At 45.5% G+C, this 12,184-nt stretch overlaps 1 protein-coding gene across 4 annotated transcripts in view; it reads right to left on the reverse strand.

The window, feature by feature from the left end:
* MAST2 (microtubule associated serine/threonine kinase 2) overlaps positions 1 to 6,551 on the reverse strand; it is a 193,575-nt gene extending 187,024 nt beyond the window's left edge. For 3 of the 4 annotated variants that reach the window (XM_064147647.1, XM_064147646.1, XM_064147645.1), the window contains exon 1: positions 6,197 to 6,551. In XM_064147647.1, the coding sequence (XP_064003717.1) occupies positions 6,197 to 6,382 (186 nt within the window). In that variant the 5' untranslated portion in view covers positions 6,383 to 6,551. Of the gene's footprint in view, positions 1 to 5,885; positions 5,936 to 6,196 lie in introns of those variants that run through there. The other variant, XM_064147649.1, reaches the window with a different exon arrangement.
* Positions 6,552 to 12,184: the final 5,633 nt, after the last annotated feature.

Consider the following 12,184-nt stretch of genomic DNA (forward strand, 5'->3'; position numbering starts at 1 on the left):
CAAAAACCAAAAACCAAACCCCCAAACAAAACAAAAAACAAACAAAAAAAAAAAAAGGCTAAAACACTTATTATAGTTGAAACACAGAAGTTCCAGGGTGGAGAAAAGAAAGATCTCAATTTCCAGGCTTGCCACAGGGCAAGAAAAGCACGGTAACAGTTTCTTTGAACTGTGGAGGCAAACCAAATCTGACTAGTACTCTGGGGTTTGACCAGTTTCTCCCTCCTGGCCACTGCCTGCTTTCCAAAAAAGTGAACAGGGTGAGGTCATAGAATCAAGCAGGTTGGAAGAGACCTCCAAGATCATCCAGTCCAATCTATCACCCAGCCCTGGCCAATCAACTAGACCATGGCACTAAGTGCCTCATCCAGTCTTTTCTTGAACATCTCCAGGGACAGTGACTCCACCACCTCCCTGGGCAGCCCATTAAAATGCCAATCACTCTCTCTGGGAAGAACTTCCTCCTAATATCCAGCCTAGACCTCCCCTGGCACAACTTGAGACTGTGTACCCTTGTTCTGTTGCTGCTTGCCTGGGAGAAGAGACCAACCCCTAGCTGGTTACAGCCTCAGGTAGTTGTAGAGAGCAATGAGGTCACCCCTGAGCCTTCTCTTCTCTAGGCTAAACACCTTCAACTCCCTCAGCCTCTCCTCACAGGACTGTGTTACAGGCCTCTCACCAGATGTCAGTCACAAAGATCCTTTGTCATGCTCTCCTTCTAAAAACATTTGAAAAATCAAAATAGAAAAACAGCATGAAAGGGCATAAGCTTTCTAAGTAGTCTTGGACTGATGTGCACAATGTCATGAATACAGGGAGTAGAAAGGTCCATACAGACATAAAACTGTTTCACAGGACACACCCAACTGTGGCAATGCAATCCTCGACACTGTGAAAAGACAAATATCAAACAGTAGTGGAGAAGTAACCCTGCCTGTGATCAAACCATTCTAGCCTGCTGACAGAGTTCTTTATGTGCACCTATTTTAGGTGCACAGATGCCAAGTACAGGCAGGGACAAAAGCTCGAACTGCAGAAGACCTCAGCCTTATGAAGCAAAAGAACTCAGGTGTCTTCTGTTTCAACTCATACATGGAAAAGATATCAGATAGCAGAGAATTTTTACTGCCTGTGCTAGCACAGGCATATTCTGCAGCTGAAAATTGGACACTAGACAAAGCAAGCCTTGAAATAAGATGTGGTTTAGCCTCCTAACTGCAGGACTAATTAAATACTGGCAGAGCTTTCCAGAAGAGGTGAAAGACACACCATGATGTAAAGCTAAGATAAGATCAATTTCTAAGAGATGCTTTAATTTATCTTTCAGGAAAACTCCACAGCCTGCTTACGTGGGAAATCACACTGGATAATCACAGTAATCCATTCTGGCTTTAGGACATATGGATCTAAAGTTTCAGACAGGTGGAGAGAAAGGAATAGTTTTGCTACTTTCAGAAAGTTTGTAGCACTACAGTTCCAAATCACTATAAATAGTAAAACTATTAGATTGTTAAGTCAGATACCTGCTCAGAGCCCAGGAAATATGTTCTATCCAATGCAGAAACGACGAAATGTACTGTCTGGAGAACACAGAAGATTACTCTTCTTCAGAGTCATCAAACTTTACAGCTGCACTGATTGCCCCATAGAATGGGCTCCCCCAGCATAAAACTCACCAGGACTAAAGAGATTTTTGATCTTTCTCAATATGCAGCTTGTCTGTTAGAATCACACAATGGATATACATACAGCAGGAGTCTTCAGGTTTACCAACATTTCAATTCAACTCTGTCAACAGCAATCAAGTTAAACTTCATACAAGACAAAAGGTCCATCTAACCAAATATCCCACCTTTACCAGTCATTCCACAACCCCCTTGAACTGCTTGTTGACACTCCACTATTTTCTCTTTCATCTCTTTACTGTCTTACAAAATCACAATGTCACAGAATCGACTAACAAATCCTCTTCAAGTCCTGCTATCCTCATCACAGAGCTCCATTAGACTCTCTCCAACATCTCTCTTGAACTGGGGAGTCCAAAACTGGACACTGTATTCCAGGTAGATTTCACCAGGGCAGAGTTAAGGAGGAGAACCTCCATAGGCATGCAGAACACACTTCTCTTAAAACACCTTGGGATGCCTTGCAATGCCTTCTGGCCAGAAGGACACATTGCTGTCCCATGGATAACTTACTGTCCACTAGGAAAGCAGTCAGTGGCTATTCCCCATTTACCTTCTATATACCAACCACTGTCTTGTATACTTGCATCATGAAACTCATCCAGTCATATCTTCCAGACACTGAAGAGTCCTTTACATAAGAACTCTGACCTTTGACCTCTACCTGAAGCAGAAAATGCCAATGCAAGCAGCTCTGACATGTGAGATCTTTCACAATAAACATCACCACGTCTCAGACTAATTATGCAAGCATGATATGAAAACAATCTAATGCTTATAAACGTGCCTCTGGATGACAGTGACTGTCATTCATAAGCACAGTAACTTTCAATTTTCCATTTTTCTCTTTCAGTGTGGTCAGCAAGCGTACAGTGACTGAGCTCATGCTTCATAAAAATCCAGAGGGGCTATGTTTCACAAAGATGCCCTCACTTAATGAAACAACAGTCACAGGGTGAGAAGGACAATCCAACTATAAATAAATGACTGATTAACAGATAAGAAATGAGTTGAAAGAATTGGGCTTTTTCCCAAAAGGATCACCAGTGGAGTTTCAAAGGGATCTGTTCTAAGATCAACAGCTGCACATTTTTAAGGAAGATCTAGCAAAGAAGCTTAGCACTTATGTGACAGAGTTTGCTGACAATGCTTGAAGTTATTCAAGGCTACAAAAGTAATGGCCAAAGATCTGAAGAAAACCTTAATGATACTGTTTAAACAGGCTGTAAAAAATTCAGATAATATTAAATGTAGATAAATGCAAAGTGATGCATAGTGTAAAAAAAATCCTAAATTTATATATACAATGACAAATTCTGAATTAGCTATTACCACTGAAAAGAGTGATTGTGGAGATATAGTAGATAGCTCCACAGAAGTGCCAACTCAAGGCTTGAAGTTTGGCAAGAAAAAGCAGGAAGAAGATCAGAGAACAAAACCTAGTACGCTGTATGAGTTTACAGCATGTCATATGATGAAGTACTGTAGTCAATCCTGGTTAATGTTCCCAAACAGTGCTCCTCTGATCCCTGCCACCAGTGTTTCCTATCAGGAACAGACCTGCAAGAGGTGCAAAGAAAAAAGCAAGAACAATTAAAAGAATTGAGTCACTTCTTTCCAAATCCCCTCGGAAAAGTTACAAACAAGGGACAGTAAATAAAACAAAAGGCTGTGAACCTGTAAGCCACACAGAAGAACACGGATCCTCCTCTTTACCACCTCTTCCAACACAAAAACTAACAAACAAGGCATGAAACAAGCAGGTAGAAAGTTTAAAAACAAACAAAACCAAGTGTGTTTTCCACAGAAAATGTGTTCAAGCATTACAACACTGAGCCACAGGATGTTGTGGATGCTACAAGCATACATGGTTTCAAATACCAATTGGACAAATTCACAGAAGTAAAAAACCACTCAGGGCACTAAAAACAAATATCACCTCTAGTTCCGGAAACCTATGAGCCACAAATTACTGGAGGCTGAGAGAGGTATTTCCTCAATATATACTATACTCTTCTCCAAGCATCTGCTTTTGGCAGCTCAGAGAGGCAGGATACTGGGCTAGAGGGACTTTTAATGTGACTGAGTGAAGTAATTTTTATGTTCTTACATAACTCTTTAAAAAGTGAGAACATTAATCGTATGTACATGTCAGAACTATAAGAACAGCCCATTAAAGGACCAAGGTTTTCAAAGGCCTAAAGGTCAGCACAGCAGTTAACTACTACAGCCACAGTTTGATAAGTACTTTTTCTGACATTAGAGTAGCTTAGTCTCCCCCAACCACAGACTTGTGCAAATGTATGGCAAACAAACTGTGAAATCCGAATTTAATTCAGAACAGTCCTCGGCAGCTGTGCAGACTGCTGCACTGGTACCGCTGAGGTCACACTACAAGCTTGAAACCAACAGGGCTACTTAAATCAGAAGTGGCCCCAAAGGAAATGTTTATCATGCTACAAGATGCATCAATGGAAATGGAGTATCACAGTCTTTCGCATCTCAGGAGGCCCTTTCTATCACATCCACACTACCAACTTATGATGTTTAAACAGGTACTGAATGATTGATACTAAAGACAGAAATGTGAGTGTACTTAATTGCCCTGTTTATTAAACTTGTCAAACAGATCTATTTATTTCCAGGCACTTAATGCATTTACCAAACTTGCACCACTAGAAACAGAAGACAAAAGGGGAGAGGGAATGAGAGACTCTCCTCTGAAGTTTGGAAAGCATCTCACACAGCCTGAGCAGAAGCTTTCTTACCTTTAGCTGCAAAACACCTCAAAGACTCCATCACACTGACTGCTAAAGCTCTGCTACAACAAGTCATGTGAGGTCTAAGAGCATCCAAGCTAAAAGCAAGCTGGCAATGTCTCCCATTAAAAACCTTTGTGCATCTCAATACCTGACATTTCTGAATTTGCAGGCTTTCCTGTTTTGCAGTGTTAATGTTATTTTGGTGAAGCTTCCCAAGTATTCAGTACATTATATGGTTCATAGCATGTTCTGCATGCATGATTTGTAAAACATTTAGTTCAAAACTACCAAGAATGGAAATAATTTCCTCTCATTTCCATGTCAGTACCAGAGACCACACGTCAAACCAGTATAAACACACACCTTGTTAGTGCTTTTGATAGCTCTACCAGCCACTGTTTCCATAGACAACTGGGAAGAAACTAAGTCACCTTTTCTGCTTTTAGACTTTTTTTAACTTATTTATGCCCTGAATAAGGGTATTAGTGTTCTTTAATTGTTTCAGGAAGTGATAAGCATCAAAAGCAGCAGCTCCTCTTAACCACCTGGTTTAACATGGCACTAGAAAGTATTTTTTTTTTAATAGAGCTCTCCTCTCCCAGGACCTGATCTGAGAAATCTATATTCGAGAGATATCCAACAGATAAAGCCAACACAGATCTTCAATCATTGAGAGAAATGTAATGCAGCTGTTCTAGAAAAAACTAAGAGCTCCTAATAAAATGCAGTACCATGTGCATATGCAAGCACTTACTTAAGACACCTTTTTGACAAGAAAAGCCAAATAACAGGGTTTTTCACTTTGTTCCTAAGATCAGCAAAAGCAAGCAGTGAATTGCGGCACCCTAAGAGTCTTCATATTTGTCATACTTCATTCTTATCTATCTTTTTCTAAGTACAAGTTGCCATCTACATTTTTAAACTGCTAAGTCTCTCCCCCATCCTTTCACCTGGGAAAATCAGAAATTTCAAGGGACAGCAGAACAAAGCTGATCATCTCTTGGTTCTCTCATCCCTGTGGTCCTAAGCATCAATCAGTAGGTGAAAGACATAAAAGTGAACACAGTGAACTTACGCACTCTCACTTTGAACAAGCCTATGCAATTGTGGATTTCTGCAAAGGTATGTTTCTTAAGTAAACCACTTACGGCATTAAGACCCCCCAGCAAATGGAAAATGCATCAGAGTTAATATCACAATCAGGAGTAACCTACAGAAGGTTACTAGGAAGAAGTATTCTGTAATCATTAACACCAGCAAGCATGTAACACAAACTAGATTTCACTGCGTTCTCCCTCACTCCTGCAAGCAAGCAGGACTGCTGGCACCAGGGCTTGCCCATCACTCACTCCTTCACTCCGCGCCAAGCCGTCGTACACTGACACACCGCCGCTCCCTGACCACCGCATTTGTCCTTTCCTCTTCTGAGGACAGCTACCTGAGAGCGCGCAGCCAACGTGCGCGGATGCTCGGAGGACGCAGCCTCAACAACCGCCGCCGCAGGCAGTCGTCTCCCTGACCGCCCCCTCCCGCCGAGCGCAGCACTAATCGGAACCCCGCTCCACACCCGCCCCCCGGCCACTGCTGGAACGCCGGCTCGGGCCCGCCGCACCGCTGCTCCGCGAGTGCGGCAGTTGCTGCCCGGGCGGGCGTGGAGGGCGGAACCCACCACGCGAGGCGCGCGTCTCCATGCCAACGGCGGCCACCGGCCCGGCAGAGGCCCCCTCCGGCCCCACGCCCCGGCTTTACCCTCTCCAGCGCCTCCCGGCAAGGCGCCCCCGCGGCCCTGGCGTCCTCCGGATCCTTCCTGCCGCCGCCCCCCAGCAGAGTAGCTCTTCTCTCAGCCGCGCTGGCGGCCACCGCCCGCCCGGGTTCCCTCCGCGGCGGCGGCGGCGGTGCCGCCGCTTTGTCCCCCCGGGAACGGCTCTTCCTCATCACGGCGGCTTCTCCTTAGCGGCGGTTGCGGCACGATTCGGGCCCCCGCGGCGTAGAGCCGGCCATGGCCCGCGGGAGTTACGGAGAGCCGGGGCGGCACCGCCGCCACCGTCACCGGCGCCGCCGCCACCTGCGCGCGGGACAGAGGGACATGCCCTCCCGCCGCCCGCCTGTCAGCGAGCCCGGGCGCAGCGGCTGCGGCGGCGCCGCCTCCACCCCACCCCCCCGCCCCCCGCGCGCTCCCGCCCGCCCGCACCGCCTATCGCGAGAGCAGCGGCCTCGCGGCGGGGCGGAGGCGCGAGACTTGGGGGGAGGGAAAGAGGGCAGCGCGCGAGACTTGTCGTGAGGTGCGAGGAGGAAGGGTGCGGGTCGCTGCCGGCAGGCGGCCGGGGCGAGGAGGAAGGGTGCGGGTCGCTGCCGGCAGGCGGCCGGGGCGAGGAGGAAGGGTGCGGGTCGCTGCCGGCAGGCGGCCGGTGCGAGGAGGACGGGTGCGGGTCGCGGCCGGCAGGCGGCCGGTGCGAGGAGGAAGGGTGCGGGTCGCTGCCGGCAGGCGGCCGGTGCGAGGAGGAAGGGTGCGGGTCGCTGCCGGCAGGCGGCCGGTGCGAGGAGGAAGGGTGCGGGTCGCTGCCGGCAGGCGGCCGGTGCGAGGAGGAAGGGTGCGGGTCGCTGCCGGCAGGCGGCCGGTGCGAGGAGGAAGGGTGCGGGTCGCTGCCGGCAGGCGGCCGGTGCGAGGAGGAAGGGTGCGGGTCGCTGCCGGGAGGCAGCCGGTGCGGCTGCTTGCGGCCCCGCAGCCTGCCCCGACAGCCACGCACCGCCGCCGGAGAGAGCCTGCGCCTAAAATACGCTACACCACTGCGGCAGCCTGGCTCCCAGCAGGGCTACATCTCCAGGCTGCAGAGGCTCTGCTTCCATGCCAGGACAGCCGCCTCGTTGCGGTCGCAGAAGGAGGCACAGACATAAGCTGAAGGTGCACAATGCAGTAGTGTCGACCGGGGCGAGAACATCGCCTCTGGACCCTTCTATCATGATCCGGAATCAGCTCAGGCGTGTAAGAGGAACTGGCTTCTGTGTCGATAAACTCTTAATTGCCCCTGAAGACGTACGGCGAGCACAGGACCTTCCCTGCCGTACTACCCGTAGTAGGCAGCGTTTGGGGAAACGCCGCGCTCCTGTGTTCCGCAGGCTCGTCAGCTCCTTCTACGTGACTTGGTGGGAACCAAGGTCTCCGCATCGCTCGAGTCACTGGAGCTTCGGTGGACAACTCCCAGCCCTCTGCAGGAACGCCAAGCTGCCGAGCCGCAGGAATGCATTCTCGAGCTGTGCCGTCGAGTGCTAAAGCTCGCTGCCTCGTGGGGAGTGAGATCGCATCAGGGAGCAGATGAAGATGTAGCTCACTGTTTTCTCGGTAGAAAACGCAAACCTACAGAGATTCATTACCTCAAGGAGCAATCAGGGCATATATCATCATCTTGTGTTTCATCTCAGTAATTCACACCCTCTCAGCATTTTCGTCTTTGCAAATTACTTCCTGAGGGTGTAACTTACCAGTTTCTGCATTCGTTTTTCACAAAAGCAACTTCAAAGTCCTCATGGTTTTTTTCCCATTATTAGATGGGAACCTTGCTACTGCTGCAGGGAAAAAAAAAACCAAACCACACATTTTTCCTCCTTTTTAACCAAACTGAAAAGTCCTGCATCTTCAACGAGAAGTCTGTATGAAACGAATAAAAAATGTATAAAATCAAAGACAAGAAAAACACACTTTCAAACAATTTATTAACGTAGATGAGTGGAAGCATTTTAAAATAATTATGAAAAACACTTAAAATTCTTTCTGAAAACTATTCCAGGATGCTGGATTAGTCACGAGGATCTTTTTTTTTCCATTGTAATTGCATATGATAGAGATGGACAACCATGTGGAATTTCCCAGCTGGGAATCCTGCCCTAAGTAAATGTAAATAATGCAAATTTTTGGAATCTTGGCATCCATGATAATGTGTGAGTCTATTAGGATGGCATGGTGCCTCATCATAATTTGGCTGGATCTTTGCCCTGTTGTAACACAGATGCCAATTAGTTATTTGTTGGTTATGGCCTGTGGGCCACCTTGCACTGGCTCACACCTGTTCACTTCATGTGCCAAGAAAGAATTCATGAATATGGGAAGAAAAGTCACAGAATTTGAATGACACTGCTTGCCTTTGAGGCATATTAAAAATAAACCTTCAGTTGTTAGTTTTAGACAGTACTGTAAATAAAATTGCCTTCTGGTTCAGTATTTTATTCAAAACAATTTTAAAGTATTTTTTGTCACTCTAAATGAAAGAAAAAAAATACATTTAAGGGTTAATCAGACATTTTACTTGTTAAAAGATTGTCTTTGGTTTGCTTCTGGATTACTTCCTTTTCTGTTTAATCTCTGGTTAGTATTTTGGACTCCAGATGTCTTTCCAGTATTTCTGAAACAAAACAAAAACCCAGTGAGGTTTCATGTTGAAAGAAGAGGAAAAATACCCAGCATTTTACTGATTCTCCCATATTTTCTCCATTTAAACTCGTCACTGAATATGACTTGAATTTGCAGACCAGTCTGAGTGACCTGATTTTTCTTTTCCTTGTGATCTAGGTTTTCTGAACTGTTTTGGGTGGGTTGGTTTGTTTTGTTTGGAGTTTTTTTGGTTGGTTGATTTCAGGTTTGTCTGGTTTTGGTTTTATTTTTCTGGAGGGGGGGAGGGTTTGGTTTTGTTGTTTTGTGTTGTGTAGGGTTTTTTTCCCCAACTTTAGATAAAAGTGAACAAATCATGAAAGGCTTAGGAAAAGGATAGAGAGGAGTGAAAGAGTGCATGGTGTAATGCCATGCCTATGCTTACCGTGTTTCTCTCTAGAAATATTCTATCACATCCAAAAAAGATAGAAGAGTAGTTAATAAAGGCTTATAAAGGGGTTGAATATTATCCAGACTCCTGGAATAGCAGGGGATCACAGAAAGCCTGTGTAGCTTCTTATTGATACTCCTCTAATACTTGGTTAATTCTGCTTGTCTTTGCAGTTGCAGGTACTTCGTTTCCCTGGCTTCCACCTTCCTTTTTCTCTGTGTAAAGAATGCCTCAGCATGCCCTTTTTATTGAGAAGGTAGCTGGAATGATGCTTCCCAGGAAGAGTTTGCTGCCACTCTTCTCCATCTGGTTTAAAAGGACTTTGATACAACAAAACACAAAGTCTAGCCCAGTTTATTCCATAATGTTATCTGAAATGACATTAATCCATCTGCAGCATTTTTCTTACTGTTGAGCACACAGCTATATCAATAATTCCCGGAGCTGGAATAGATATTCAGCTTGAAGCTATGAGGTTAAACCCTCTTTATTCCAAACAAGACAGAAAATGCTAAATAATAGATGTTTCTAGGATGCTGCTGAGCAAGAGAATTTCCTTTACAAAATCAAATACTTAATCATTTGAATTCCTATTAAATTCAAACATTTAGCAAAACTGATGTGGCACAAAACCCAGCTGATCACCGAATCTCACTGTTTCCAAGGCAGACCTGCATCATTAATACCATCAAGCAAGTACATCACTAGGGCTTGCCATTTGTCATTCTGCTCACATTATACACAAAATCTTCATTCTCACTGTTTCTGCTCTGTGTGAGACAGAGGAAATGGCTTGGGTTGTTCTGCATGTTAAACCATCACACACCTTCTGTTAGTGACCCAGTTCTAATGGTATTCACAGAGAAGTTTTGGTCTCTGCACTGGAACGCTAGCATTTGGCAACTGGCAATCTGCAGTCAGCCTGGAAGACTGCACAGGACTTTGGGATGTTGTATTATACATGCACAGAATGTCAGTAATGACAAATAATTACACAGGATGCATGTCATCACCATGACTCCTAGCTATTTCCCTAACTTCACCCCTGTGACAGCATTCTTTTCTCAAGATTCACACTCACCCCCCAAAAAAAAAGAAACCAAACCCAAAAACCCTATCATAATACAACTAAAGAATACCAGTTACAAATAAGATCTAAAAAGTAATTACATGACCTGCAGGAAGAGTGAGATTTGCTAGAAAAAGATTTGACTTCAGACTAATCACTTATTTTATAGAATGATGCATGGTTCTGTTCAGGCAAAAGCAAGACACCAATCTCAGCTCTGCCAAGCTAACCAAGTAACATGTGCCTGCGCCACTGAGAGCTGCAGCCAGGGAGCACAGCTCATCATCGCCACTGCCACAAAATCCCAGGAAGATGGGAAGAAATACAGGATTTTATAAAAGAATGCAGGAGAATTAGTAAGCCTGGGACCTTGACACAACCTAGGCAAAATTTACTCAGATCTGAGTCTAGTGAGGTCTGCTATTTGAGAAGTTCTGTGTTAAACATTTGTATAATTAATAAAAATACTCATAGTTACATAAGGACTTTTTACAGCAAAGATATAACCACTAGTTTCAGGACACAAGCTAATTATTGGATTAAGGAGGATTAGGAAGAAATGTCCTACAGGCAGGTTATTCCATAAAAATATATTACAGAGTGTAATATTCTAGTGCATCTTCACCATAAACTGCAATTAATCAGTCTTAGCAATGGAATAATGAAGTAAACAAACTGACAGCATGGTCCAGGATGGCAATTACTAGATCTAGATACAGCAAAAGTCCAGTCCTAATTGGGTATGATTTGCTTTCCAATTACACTTTTCTTTCCTTACATACCATGAAGGATATTTCTCCTTGTTTGTATGTTGAAGTGACAGCTTTGCAATGGTGTAACCTTGTTCTAGATAGATTTACATCTGATAAGGAAGTAGAAGATGTAAATATGCAAATACCAGGAGTTAAAAGAATGGCTGTGAGGTTTAGGGAGAGCTTAGTGCAGTAGCTAACAGCACTTCTTAGCAACAAAAGCTCATCAACACATTATAGCTTTAAAGAGACAGAAGAACACCAATGAATAAGCTACTTTCAGTCAGCTTGGACTTGAATGCACAGCAATTGTCACAGGTGTTACCACTCGGTGTTGACAGGTCCAGGAAAAGATAGAATCATAGAATGGTTTAGGTTGGAAGTGACCTCAAAGATCATCCAGTTCCAACCCCCACCATAGTCAGGGACACCTCCCACTAGAACAGGTCGCTCAAGGCCTCATCCAACCTAGCCCTGAACCCCTCCAGGGAGGGATCATCCACAACCTCCCTGGGCAACCTGTGCTAGTGTCTCACCACCCTCACTGTAAAGAACCCTTTCCTAGTATCTGGTTTGAATCTCCCCTCTGCCAGTTTAAACCCATTACTCCTCATCCTGTCATTGCAAGACCTTGTAAATAGTCCATCTCCAGCCTTCCTGTAGGCCTCCTTCAGATACTGGAAGGCTACTATAAGGTCTCCTCACTGCCTTCTCTTCTCCAGGTTGAAGAGCCCCAACTCTTGTAGCCTGTCCTCATAGCAGAGCTGCTCTAGCTATCTGAGCATCTTCATGGCCTCCTCTGGAATCGCTCTAACAGTTCAATGTCTTTCTTGTGTTGGGAGCTCCAGAACTGCACACAGTATTCCAGGTGGGGTCTGATGAGAGCAGAGTGAAGGGGGAGAATCACCTCCCTTGCCCTCCTGGCCCAGGGATGCAGCCTAGCACACAGTTGGTGTCTGGGCTACACTAGCTCACTGCCTGCTCATGTTGAGCTTTTCCTCACTCCAGACCCCCAGGTCCTTTTCCTCAGGGCTGCTCTCCAGCCATTCACCACCCAGCCTGGATTTGTGCTTGGGATTGCACCAACTCAGGTGCATGCCCT

The sequence above is a fragment of the Pogoniulus pusillus genome, chromosome 8, assembly GCF_015220805.1.
Source record: "Pogoniulus pusillus isolate bPogPus1 chromosome 8, bPogPus1.pri, whole genome shotgun sequence".
Classification (NCBI taxonomy): domain Eukaryota; kingdom Metazoa; phylum Chordata; class Aves; order Piciformes; family Lybiidae; genus Pogoniulus; species Pogoniulus pusillus.